The sequence below is a fragment of the Labeo rohita genome, chromosome 14 (genome assembly GCF_022985175.1).
Source record: "Labeo rohita strain BAU-BD-2019 chromosome 14, IGBB_LRoh.1.0, whole genome shotgun sequence".
NCBI classification, from domain to species: domain Eukaryota; kingdom Metazoa; phylum Chordata; class Actinopteri; order Cypriniformes; family Cyprinidae; genus Labeo; species Labeo rohita.
Window position 1 is genome coordinate 22,990,170 of NC_066882.1, and position 12,885 is coordinate 23,003,054.

Consider the following 12,885-nt stretch of genomic DNA (forward strand, 5'->3'; position numbering starts at 1 on the left):
CTTTGAACTTCATAAATATAAATACTTGTTAATGATCACGGTGACTGTACTGCAGGATGAATGTTCCTCTTGTTTTCTCACCTTTAGACCATGAGAGAGAGAGCTGTCTCTTTCCTCCTCTCTGTCTCTCTGGGAGGGGAAAAAAGGCTCTTGACTTTCAACAGTCTGTTCTATATTTAGCTTCCATGTCATGGCCCTCATCTTTGAACTCTCTTCAGTCTTGAATAATGCTGTGCACTCAACACACACTCCCAGTGCCGTTCCTACTGAGTCTGATCTCTGAGTCAAAGCTAAACCAGTGCGGGCAGCTTGCATGTGGTAAAGCAATTACAAGCATTCAGTGCATAAATGCATCTATGTGAGGATACTTATAATGTTTTTCTCAGACAGGTGTTATTTCTTCCATCATTAGTGCTTGAAAAAAATAAGCTTATTTAAATATAAAATATTGTGGAAAATGTAGTGTCTACTAAATGCACAAATGTAACTGTTTATCACTTATTTTTTTAAGAAAATAAAAAAGAAACATGCACAAGCAATTCAAACTTAAAAATATATAGGCTACATACAAATTACATCGTTTACATTCATTATATCATATCATTTGCTAAGCTGCTTTTCTTTTTAGATCCAATCACAAGTGGTCAGTGCTAAATATAGGTGTAAATGAAGTCTAAAACGCTTGTTGTCAGATCACGTCAACTACATTTGCTGTGAAAACACTCTCTAAATGCGTCGCATCCAGCTCCACCTACTCGCATTTATCAATATTATTCTGGAGGCAATCCAGTGTCGCTGTGAGCAGGATTCGAACCTGCGCGGGGAAACCCCATTGGATTTCGAGTCCAACGCCTTAACCTCTCGGCCATCACAGCTGTGCCATCCCACTCTCATCCACATGGATGGATTTTCAGAGCCCATCTATATTTTATCCAGCATGACAGAATGAAACTGAGAGAATGAGAATGAAGCTGAGAACGTCTGACTGCAGGCATTATAATGGATCTCAGTTATTACAAGCTCACAGACATCAGCAAAAAAAAAAAAAAAAAAAAACCCAAAGGCCCAAGCATCACTCCTTTACCCTAGCATTACAGACCCTTTTACCTTCAGCAGCACTTTTTTAGAGAAGGAACATAAATTCATTATCATTAGTGATTAATCTTTAAAAAGAGCTGAGGCAAGATTAGCCACTAGGCAAATAACTAGAAAAATGCAGTAACCCAGCCAACTTGTCCATGTGGGCCCCACATGGGATTTATCTTGGCTATCAACTTGGCATGGGCTCAGAGTGGGCACTTTGATAGGATGAATGTGAGCTCCAGCTTGGATAAACTTGTGGGCCCCAGTTAGGTTGCCCATTATTGTTTATTTGTGGGTCCCATATGGGCCACATTTGTGCTATATTAGGCTATATTTATAGTTACAAAAACGTTGGGTTGATTAATTTATATACAGTTATGGGTAACTATAACCCTAACAATTTAATAACTTTTTATGTATTTTATGTGTGTGTGTGTGTACTTGTTTTTGCTACATTGTGGGGACCAAATGTCCCCACAAGGATAGTAAAACCTGAAATTTTTGACATTGTGGGGACCAGCCTGCGGTCCCCATGGGTACAAAAGTTTATAAATCATACAGAATGAGATTTTTTGAGAAAGTAAAAATGCAGAAAGTTTTCTGTAAGGGTTAGGTTTAGGGGTAGGGTTAGGGTAAGAGGATAGAAAATACAGTGTGGACAGTATACAAACCATTGCGCCTATGGAGAGTCCCCACAAAGATAATAAACCAGACATGTGTGTGTGTGTGTGTGTGTGTGTGTGTGTACTTGTTCTTGCTACATTGTGGGGACCAAATGTCCAAATGTCCCCACAAGGATAGTAAAACCTGAAATTTCTGACATGGTGCAATGTAAAAAAAAAAAGATTAAAAATAGTAAATGATGTTTATCTGAAAATGTAACAATGCAGACATATTTTCTGTAAGGGGTAGGTTTAGGGTTAGGGTTGGGTTGGGGGATAGTTTGGTCAGTATAAAAACTATAGAAGTCTATGGAAAGTCCCCACAATTTACAAAAACAAACGTGTGTGTGTGTGTGTGTGTTTTAATGGGTCATTCTATAATTAGGGGTCCATTAAGAATTTTACAATGTGAAGAAACTTAGTTGATATTTTTAGTGTTTTGGGCCTATGCTCAACATGGAAGCCTAGAACTACTGAACATATGGTATGTTTAGAAATATATTTTCATAAACAAAATATAAGTTTTAGTTAAACTGTCTTGTTAAAAACCGCAGCAATAATACTTGTGTAACACTGTTGACAGTCAATTAATCCACTGTTGACAGGTTTGCTAGTTTAACCAATATGAGGGGAAAGAGAGAGAACATAACGTCTAGTGTTTCATCCATGTGCTTGTAGAGGAAATATCATCATACTGTGCAAATTATGTGAGAATGGGACAAAAAATTCCTTTTTGAGGGGAGGGTTTAGTGGGTAACTTAGTTGACAATGGTTTTTCGGACACAAATAAAACAAGTTATATCACAATAAACACTTATTATTTTGAAGCGAACGCCCAAATGTCTTGACAACCTAATCTAACTGAAGGCAAAACTAAATGAATTTATATTTGAGGTAATTTTCATGCTTAAATGCAGAGTAGAATGAGCAACTTTACAAAATCATTTTTGAACAAAAGATATGGCTTTTTCAACATATAGTAGTGTGATTGGGAAAAATATAATTGTGTATTAGAAAATTAAGTATTGGGGCTTTATATTGATGAAAATATATTAAAAATATACTTCACGGACATGAGATGTATATGCACAATTATAGAATAACCCATATATATCATAAAGGATTATATCATAATGTACTGTAAATATAACAATCCAAGACCATTTACTTAAATACTTTAATTTTTTTTTTTTTTCAATTTTATTTATATAAGTATCTCAAAGTTTTTTTTTTTTTTTCTTATACTCTAAAAGCACTTGTGTTATGCAGTCATTGCGTCATGCGATGATGGCGTGCGTCTTCCCGCCCCTTCTCAAAAAAAAAAAACAACGGTTGCCACTCGCCACTTCAACACGAGCACCTGCTGCTTGTCAGTTTTTATTTAATTAGGCAGCCCATGCAATATACACAGTGATATGGATCAAAAGAGCAAACCCTTATCTTAGATTTTGATTTCAGATGTTTCTGAAGCATGCTGAAAACTGCTACAGCAAGCACTAGTTATATATTTGAATGCTGAGCAGCAAGCTCATTGGCTATTGATACAGGAAAGAACCAATCAGCTGTGCCGCGTGATAATGATGCCATTGTGTCAGATTGAGTTAGACCTATTGGACTGCACCATCTAGAGTTTCATGCCAAAATTTATATTTAACCCTTATTTAACTAGGAGATAAAACTCTTGAGATACAAAATCTCAAAGCAAATAAAAGTCAAAGCAAATACAATCGGGTAACTCAAGACAAAATCATTTAAAATACACTTAAATTCATTGAAGACAACAACTATCTTGTAACTAGTTCTAATCAGATGAAAAGACAACAATGTTGGGAGCAAAGACCATAATTCTTTACATTTTTTTGGAGTAATATACTGTTGTAAATAAAAAGGAAACAAACCCAAAATAATATTTAATATATATGTAATAAAAATTGATTTTAACCAAAAGTTTGAACTATTGTATGTTCTTATATATATATATATATATATATATATATATTTTAGTTTCCAAATATGTAATGGTTTAGTTTGTGTTGCTCTGAACTAAGTCTTCCACCTCTGCGGGGAAAGTTTTTGCCTGGATTTTAGCTTGTTGCTTACAAAGAGGAAGGTTTTTGTCAGGACTACACAAGCGGCGCCAACGCTGCCAAGAAACACAGACAAAGAGAAAAAAACATTAGAATTTAAGGTAGATTTACTTTTGGTTAGTGTTTTTGGATTGCTTCGGATAAAGTTCAAGTCCCTCTTTGAACTGTTGTTCCTTGTTGATTTCCAAGGGAAATGCATGAATTGATTAAATGCATACCTTGAATGCAATATCTTTACCTGTTTTAGGCTTCCTTTCCCAGCACACATTTGGCCTAGCACCCATACAGGCACCAGCAGAATGGAAGACAGGGCCAGTAACCAGCCTAGTATGTATGCCCAGTCTGGGTACACATACCAACGGTTAAAAGTGAGGGGCTTGTACTTGACCACAGAACAGACAAAAGACACCTGAGAATGGACCAAAGAGAAAATAAATATGCTGTGAAAAAAGAATGGAAAATTACTAAATGTTACAAATTAATATTATTATTGTATTAATTTGTATGAAATCAATAAAAATGTTCACATAGATAGTAATGAGAGGCTTGATTAATTAATTGTTTATAGACTTTTATAAAGTTGATTTCATGATTAGATGGCACAAAACATGCTAATTTCTAATTAGTACTCTCAAAATCAGTTGAAAAAAATGGTAGGTTGTTTATTGACTTTTTGCATCTGTGAATCCTAATGTAGATACCTACCAGGGATACGAGAGGAGTCAGGTATTTCCAGCACAGTATGAATATATAATTGGGCCGTGAATTTGTCATGTCTTCAATGATGTTAAACATCCTCTCAGCCCCTGTAGAGGAGAATTGAACAAATGCATTTGCAGCCTTTGATATTTTGTATTTAACTTCTCTTTTCATTATAAACAGAATCTCTGTTAAGGTACAACTCACCAAAGATCCAACCCATGGCCAGAGACTCAAACACAGATAGCAGGAGAATACAGGCTCCATTACAGGCATAGTTGTCTAGCAATTGGAATACATACATCCCCCCCTGCAGATCACAATACATCATTACAACTCTAGATATAGTAGTACATTTGGAAAAAGGTTGAATTTTACTGTAATACTTTCAAGGTTCAAAATACGCTTTAATTATAGTTTAGCAGTTTAGCAGTTAAGCATTTTGGAATTTCATTGTTAACATTAATTTCTCTCTGTCTCTCTCTGTCACATACACACTCCTCTGACCTCTGTAACCATGATGAGTTGTCCAAGGAAGCAAGTGAGACAGAAGACCAGCAGAATCATTTCTCGACGACCAGCTCTGCGCAGCACCGCGGGGAACATATCCATCACTGATGTAATTATACAATCCATTCCAACAAACTTTGAAGGAAACGGCACAAATGCATTAGAAAAGGCATGTCCAAACCTGTTTCTGGAGGGCCACTGTCCTGCAGAGTTTAGCTCCAACCCTAATAAACACCTGAACCGGCTAATCAAGGCCTTCATTAGAAACTTCTAGGAAAGGATGTCTGCAGGACGTTGACCCTCCAGGAGCAGGATTGCACAACCCTGTATTTGAACCATGAACTATTAGAACTATGAACAGTTTTATTGAGCATAATATTCTAGAATCTATCCACCAATATCAGTGAAATTCATTTAGTGTTCATTGTGCTAATAATAATAAGTGCCTTGCATTCATACCCATATATCCATAAGTATTCATACCCCTTTACATTTTATGTTGCAGCCTTATGTTAAACTGCTTTAAATGACTTTTTTCCCACATCAGTGTACACTCCATACACCATAATGACAGCAAAAAAACAGATATGTGACAACTTTGCAAAATAAAATACTGAAAGAAGTACATTGCGTAAGTATTCATGCCCTTAACTCTGTACTTAGTTTAAGTACCTTTACAGCCTCAAGACTTTTTGGGAATGATGCTACAAGCTCTGCACATCTGCATTTGGCATTTATCTGCCATTCTTCGCCTCACCTTTTTACCTCTCAAGCTCTGTCAGGTTGGATGGGGGCTGGCAGACATTTTTAGATTTCTCCAGAAACATTTGATTGGGTTCAAGCCAAGGCTCTGGCTGGGCCGCTCAAGGACATTCACAGAGTTGTCTATAAGCCACTCTTGCTGTGTGCTTAGGGTCACTGTCCTGTCAGAAGGTGAACCTTCTGTCCAGTCTGAGGTTCTGAATCCTCTGGACTGCGTTTTCATTAAGACTATCTCAATATTTTGAAGCACTGAGCTTTCCTTCTGCTCTGATGAGTCCCTTAGTACCTGCCACTGAAAAACAGCCCCACAGCATGTGGCTCCTACCACCACACTTTACTGCTGAGATGGTACTCTACAGCTGATGAGCAGTGTCTGGTTTTCTTCAAACATGATGCTTGGATTCAAAGTTCATCAGACCAGAGAATTTTGTTTCTCACAGTCTGAGGCTCCTTAAGGTGATTTTTGCTAATTCCAAGTGGGTTTTCATGTGCCTTCACTGAGGAGAGGATTTAGTTTGGCCACACCACCATAAAGACCAGATTAGTGGAGTGTTGCAGTGATGTTTGTCCTTCTGTAAGTTTCTTCCATCTGCATATATGATCATGGAGCTCAACTAGAGTGACAATTAGCTTCTTGGTCACCAGTATAACCAAGCCCCCTCTCCATCAATTGCTCAGTTTGGCCAGGGGGCCAGCTCTAGAAATAGTCCTAGTTGTTTCAAGCATCTTCCTTTATGGATAATGGAGATGTAACCTTCAATGCAGCAGAATTTTTTTCTGAACTTTTCCCCAGATCTTTAGCTTGTCACAAGCCTGTTTCTGAGCTCTACAGGCAGTTATTTTGACTTCAGGGCTTCGTTTTTATGATATGCATTTTTAGCTGTTAGGCCCTTTCTGAGAAATGTGTGCCTTTCCAAATCATACTCATTCAAATAAATTTGCCACAGTTTAACTGCACTTGAAGTGCAGTAACATCTACAAGTGATACCCTTATGAAAATTAACCATGGTTTTACTACAAATAAAACCAAAAACCATGGTTACTAGTTAAACTAATATAACTATCAACAATATAAATTGTTGAATCATTTCAAAAAATTTTTTTACAAAAGTTGTTACAAACCTGTTTTCTGCTTTGTCATTATGGTGTATGCCATGGAGTATAGAATGATGTGGAAAAAAGAAAACTTAAGGCAGTTTAACATAAGGCTGCAACATAACAAATCATGAAAAAATGAAGGGGTATGAATACTTTCGCAAGGCACTGTAGTTAAAAGCTGCAAGAAATATAACATGTACCTCACAGATTTTAGTTTTAGTACTTTTAGTTCACCTGTGTATCTAGGCCCAACAAAATAATCATGATGAAGAAACAAACAGCCCACAACTGAGGAAGAGGCATCATAGCTACTGCCTGTGGATAAGCTATGAACGCTAGTCCTGGACCTGTCAGAGAAAGACCAAAATCTAATTATTTATACTGAAACTTTTTAGTCGTTATTTTAATTTCAACTACACTTGCCTTATAATACCTCCTGTGTTTTACGAAGTGTTTTAATACCTGATTCTGCTACCTCCTCAATGGGGACGCCCTGTGCATTAGCCATGAACCCCAGGACTGAGAACACAGCAAAACCAGCCACTAAACTGGTGGCACTGTTTAGAAGGCAGAGCCACAAAGAGTCCCTGGTAGACGTAGATTATAAAAACACATAAACACAACAGGTTTAGCTATTCATTTGTGCACTCATTCATTTTTTAAATTAATTTTCTAGTACCAGTACTAACCTGTAGCAGTTGTTGTTGTATTGATTATAACTGCCTAGTGAAATAAGAGTGCCAAAACACACACTGTATGAGAAAAAGATCTGAGTTCCTGCCTCCATCCAAACCTAAGCGAACACACAGAAACCCAATTTGTATATATTAAGAGTATCATGTTTTAAAACTTTAATATGTTGTTACTCATAGAATACTCATACTCAAAAAAAAACATATGGTGGGGTTACCTGTGGATCAGAGAGACGGGCCGGTTCAGGGTACAGGTAAAACACAACCCCCTGCAGAGCTCCAGGGAGAGTCAACCCACGAATCAGCAACACAAGCAGCATCACGTAAGGAAATGTGGCTGTGAAATACACCACCTACAAGCACAATACAATAATATAATAATACTGACACTTGGAGCAGAATAAAACATGAATCCATGACAACAAACATCTTAAAAAATAAACTAAATAAACAAAAAATAAGTGGCCATAGTTTATGAGACAGAAAAATATGATGAAAAATGGTCTATGCCCAATGTATATACATACAAACAGGGTATATAGACTATAATATTATCTGAAATACAGTTGAGGTCAAAAGTTTGCATCCACTTTTCAGAATCATTACAAATTTTAATTATTTTACCAAAATAAGAGGGATCATAAAAAATGCATGTTATTTTTAATTTAGTACTGACCTGAATAAGATATTTCACATAAAGGATGTTTACATATAGTCCACAAGAGAAAATAATTGAGTTGAATTTATAAAAATGACCCAATTCAAAAGTTTACACCCCCCTAGATTCTTAATACTGTGTTTAGTACTGTAGCACTGTGCGAGTGATCCACAGCTGTTTTTTTTTTTTAGATTTTGTTTAGTGATAGTTGTTTTGTTCATGAGTCCCTTGCTTGTCCTGAACAGTTCTGCTGAAAAATCCTTTAGGTCCCACAAATTCTTTGGTTTTTTAGCACTTTAGTGTATTTGAACCCTTTCCAACAATGACTATGATTTTAAGATCCATGAGGACAACTGAGGGACTCATATGCAACTATTACAAAAGGTTCAAACACTCCCTGATGCGCCAGAAGAAAACACAATGCATTAAGAGCCGGTTTTTGAATTTGAATTTTAAATTTAACTTATTTTGTCTTCTGGGAAACATTTAACTATCTTCTGTAGTCTCTAAAGGGCAGTACTAAACGAAAAAATATAATATTTAGGCAAAATAAGAAAAATTTACACATTTCCATTTCGTTCAAAAGTTTCCACCCCCACCCCTGCTCTTAATGCATAGTTTTTCCTTCTGAAGCATCAGTGAGCATTTGAACCTTCTGTAATAGTTGCATATGAGTCCCTCAGTTGTCCTCAGTGTGAAAAGATGGATCTCAAAATCATACAGTCATTGTTGGAAAGGGTTCAAGTACACAAAAATGCTGAAAACTAAATAATGTTTGGGACCTGAATGATTTTTCCTTTACAGTTCAACTGTTTAACTGTTCAAGAAACTTTTGCAAACTTTCAACCTCAACCGTATATTCTTGCTTACCTTGCCTGTAGATTTGACTCCTTTCCAGATGGAGAAATAACATATGATCCACATTGTAATGAGACACAGAAGAATTTCCCAGTTGATCTTACCGACCTCCTCAATACCTCCAGAGAGAGACAGCACTCTGCGTCTGTACAATGTGATCAGAAAGACAGAAACAATAAAAACCTTTTATTTCTTTTTTATTTTAATAAAAATCAAAAGTTTTAGACTTCTTATTGCTAATGTTAAAATCTATTTGTGTTTATTTACTCCCAGAATTCAGTAGCTGCAGGTGTAGAATGAATCAGTGTTGTCCAGTTGAGGGTCAAATTTGTTTCAGCATGATTTAGACAGTCATCTAAGACAGAGAGTTTTTTTGTTTTTTTTATTTCATGTTGTTTAATAGCAATTTCAGCTATAATTATGAGTAGATAATATTTTTTCATGTAATGTTTATTCATTTTGCAGATTATCACCTGTGTTCCAGGTGTTGTTACAGCTGGCCCATGGAAGTTGGGAACTAAAAGAGAAGAAGAGGTAGAAAAGCGCCCAGGCCAGAATGATGATGTAATATGTGCAGTTGTACAGCAATGTCAGCTGTCCTGCATAGCCAATACCTGACAAAAGGAAACAGATACACAGACTAAAAAATAATCAAAACCGGAATCAATTTGCCCCAGGACAAATGCAAATTTGAGTGGGCCAAATAACTAGTCTAAGTTTAAGGCATTAAGGCAAATATAATTTTGAATGTAAAATTTGCATTAAGCAAAAACATTAAAAGTGTTTTTAATCTTTTAAAAAAAATTGTAAAGAAAAAAATAATCAATCAGGAGTAAATTAATATTTACTTATTAATTATTTTTTTATGACTCTCACCTTCAGCTAGTGGACAAAGGGAACGCCAACATGTAATAACCCCTTCCTGTGTGTACTGTCCCATAGCGGTTTCTAGCAGGAACAGAGGCATCCCACAGGTAATCACAAATACCATGTAGGGTATCAGGAACGCCCCTGAGAACACGCAAGATAAATAATACATTATCTAAAGCACAGTTGTCAAACTTAGTTCCTGGAGGGCCGCAGCCCTGCAGAGTTTAATTCCAAACCTGCTCCAACACACATACTATGTAGTTATCAAATAAGCTGGAAAGACATAATTAGCTGGATCAGGTGTGTTTAATTAGGGTTGAATATAAACTCTGCATGGCTGTGACCCTCCGGGAACTGAATTTTAAACGCTTTTAAAATATTGGTACACTTTTTACATGGTGAACAAATGTTCCTTTTAATAATGCGTATTTGCAGCACTGAGCATTGTAGCCATCCTTGAATGCATGAATGCAATAGTTTTGTTAAATGAGAACACAGTTTTTAGAAATAATCTCATCAGAAACTAAACTGTAAACACAATATAAAAATTTAATTTATTATAGGAGTGTGGGGCACAACCTAACACTTTTTGAATTCTCAGTTTGTGTAAATCCACGTGGGGTTTAAAGTATAATTTTTTATCCACATTAATTTCACACTTGTCTAGTACAAATATGTTGCTTTGTTTCACAATTAAAGTGTATACGTTTTTCATTATTTACCTCAAAAGAAAGAAAATGTGACAAAATGCCCTGGAAAAAAATATACAAAATAAGCTAAAAATTTGTCAATAAAATTCCTAACTTTTTAAAACAAAATAATGGCCATTTTTATAAATTAAAAATAATCTAATTTTGGATTTTGACAATGAACATCGCAACCATGTTTGGGACGGCACTGATCACAACACACAGCTATATGGTATAGTTTAAAACAATGAGGGCAAATTGATGAAACACATTCAGAAATTCAGAGAAACACTCTCCTCTCTCCAAACACAGCTCTCATAGAACACGAGACACATAAACGAGCCAAAATGCTTTACATTTTTCAAAATATTCATTTCTGAACATTAAACATCGATTGTAAACAGTGGAAATTACATTGTTAATGTCATAGAATAGCATAGTTTAATAATAGCGCAGCACACTGTAATGCAGTGCTACATCTGAATTTCTTCTTCATCTTGAAAACTTAAAGCTGTATAATCTGGATATCTGCAGTCTAAGAATTCCCGAACAAAAAATCTGCTGTTTAAAAATAGATGTCTATTAAAAAAACAGCCATAAAAAATTGTATTGTGTTTAATTTAATATGTTCAATATTTAAGTAAAAAAAAAAATCTAATTTGGAACTGTTAAATGCCACATAATATTTAGTTTTGTTAAATGACACATCAATAAATCAAATTTACACAATTCAAATGCACATATTTTTGTCATACTAGCTCCATAAATGTGCAGCTATAATGAAATCTATAATTAGGCTGTATCATACCTCCTCCATTCTTGTAGCAGAGGTAAGGAAACCTCCACACGTTACCAAGACCAACCACATTCCCGGCCACAGCCAGAAGATACTCAGCTTTACTGCCCCAGTACCCTCGCTCCTGCATTTGTCCTTCTGTTCTGTTCATTTCTTCACTCTGTTTCCAGATCCTGCTCTCTAGACTGCTGTAATTCTGCGGTGTAGGAGGATCAAAGGCATCATTTGTGAAACAAATAGTCAGTGGGGGGGGGTCTAAAATGACAAAATGTGTTGTTTAATATGATGCTTGGTGTGCCTCAGGTAAAATGTGTGCCTGTGTAAATAGCCTAAGTAGCGTTATTTACACTTAGTACAAATAGCCACTGCCGTAAACATATTTATTTAAGGCAGCGGCTATTTACACTAAGTGAAAATATCCTTTCCAATGTTACAGAATACAGAATGTGCCTTTCCAATGTTCGCAGACGTGAACTTGGGTCCTTCGCATTAAAAAAAACACTAGTTACTCCCTTTACTACTTATGCCACTGGAAATCCCTGGTGAAAAAACCAGCATATGCTGGTAGGTATGTTTTGATGCTGGGATGCTGGTTAGGTAGGTTTTGATGCTGGTTTAAGCTGGTCCTTTGCTGGTTTATGCTGGTCCTTAGCTGGTTTATCCTGGTCCTTAGCTGGTTCATGCTGGTCCTTGACCAGCAACATGACCAGCAAAAACCAGCAAAGGACCAGCTTAAACCAGCTAAGGACCAGCATAAACCAGCAAAGGACCAGCTTAAACCAGCTAAGGACCAGCAAAAAACAGCAAAGGACCATCTTAAACCAGCAAAGGACCAGCTTAAACCAGCATCAAAACCTACCTAACCAGCATTCCAGCATCAAAACATACCTACCAGCATATGCTGTTTTTTTCACCAGGGATGTGTTTTAACAGCCGTCTTTTGTAATGTGACATTAGTGGGCAGAGGTAACGTACATAACCCCTGCCAGCAAGGTGACCTATTCCGTTAATTAAAAGGGACCAGACTACAGAAAATAGCACATACTCCAGTAATTTTTTGGGGGAAGGACCCACCCACATTTATTTTGCTTCCGACACCCATGTGTACAACATGGCGGATTCAAACCCTGGTCAAGTGCGGTGAAAAGCGCACAACACGCTTTCCCATCTACACCACTGGAGATGATGTTTAACAATGGTCTTTTGTAATGTTGTCTAGCTCAATCACACGTTGGCAGGCGGAGTTAGTGTAGCCTCTGCCAACAAAGTAAGCTATTTGCACTTAGTGTAAATAAACATTCTGATAATATAATGTCCTGCCCCATTACCTATTTTGTGTTTTGGTTGTCATTCCAGCTAGAGGGAAGTGGTCAAAACGGTGTGACAGAATTGGACTGGGTGATGTGTGGAGATTTCCCTAC

General features: G+C 36.6%; 1 protein-coding gene and 1 non-coding gene across 2 annotated transcripts; both read right to left on the reverse strand.

The window, feature by feature from the left end:
* Positions 1–793: 793 nt before the first annotated feature.
* trnas-cga (transfer RNA serine (anticodon CGA)) lies at positions 794–875 on the reverse strand. Its single transcript has one exon. It is a non-coding gene; the product is annotated as a tRNA-Ser (tRNA).
* Positions 876–3,768: 2,893 nt separating this feature from the next.
* Positions 3,769–11,630, reverse strand: LOC127175746 (sodium- and chloride-dependent GABA transporter 2-like). The gene is made up of 14 exons (XM_051126994.1): positions 11,477–11,630; positions 9,986–10,120; positions 9,583–9,723; positions 9,377–9,464; positions 9,122–9,254; positions 7,812–7,946; positions 7,591–7,694; positions 7,364–7,488; positions 7,136–7,248; positions 5,039–5,176; positions 4,739–4,841; positions 4,538–4,638; positions 4,071–4,241; positions 3,769–3,888 (listed from the first exon to the last, which is right to left on the reverse strand). The coding sequence occupies exons 1-14, from the start codon at positions 11,613–11,615 to the stop codon at positions 3,769–3,771; spliced, it is 1,746 nt and encodes a 581-aa protein (XP_050982951.1). The 5' UTR covers positions 11,616–11,630.
* Between the last annotated feature and the right edge of the window lie 1,255 nt (positions 11,631–12,885).

Excerpts from the sequence above, each read along its gene's own strand:
- LOC127175746 (XM_051126994.1), bottom strand. The coding sequence starts at position 11,615 with ATGAACAGAACAGAAGGACAAATGCAGGAGCGAGGGTACTGGGGCAGT. Across the intron at positions 9,465-9,582 it reads TAACAACACCTGGAACACAG|ATGACTGTCTAAATCATGCT; the intron begins GTGATAATCTGC and ends TCTCTGTCTTAG. Across the intron at positions 4,242-4,537 it reads TGACTCCTCTCGTATCCCTG|GTGTCTTTTGTCTGTTCTGT; the intron begins GTAGGTATCTAC and ends GTCCATTCTCAG.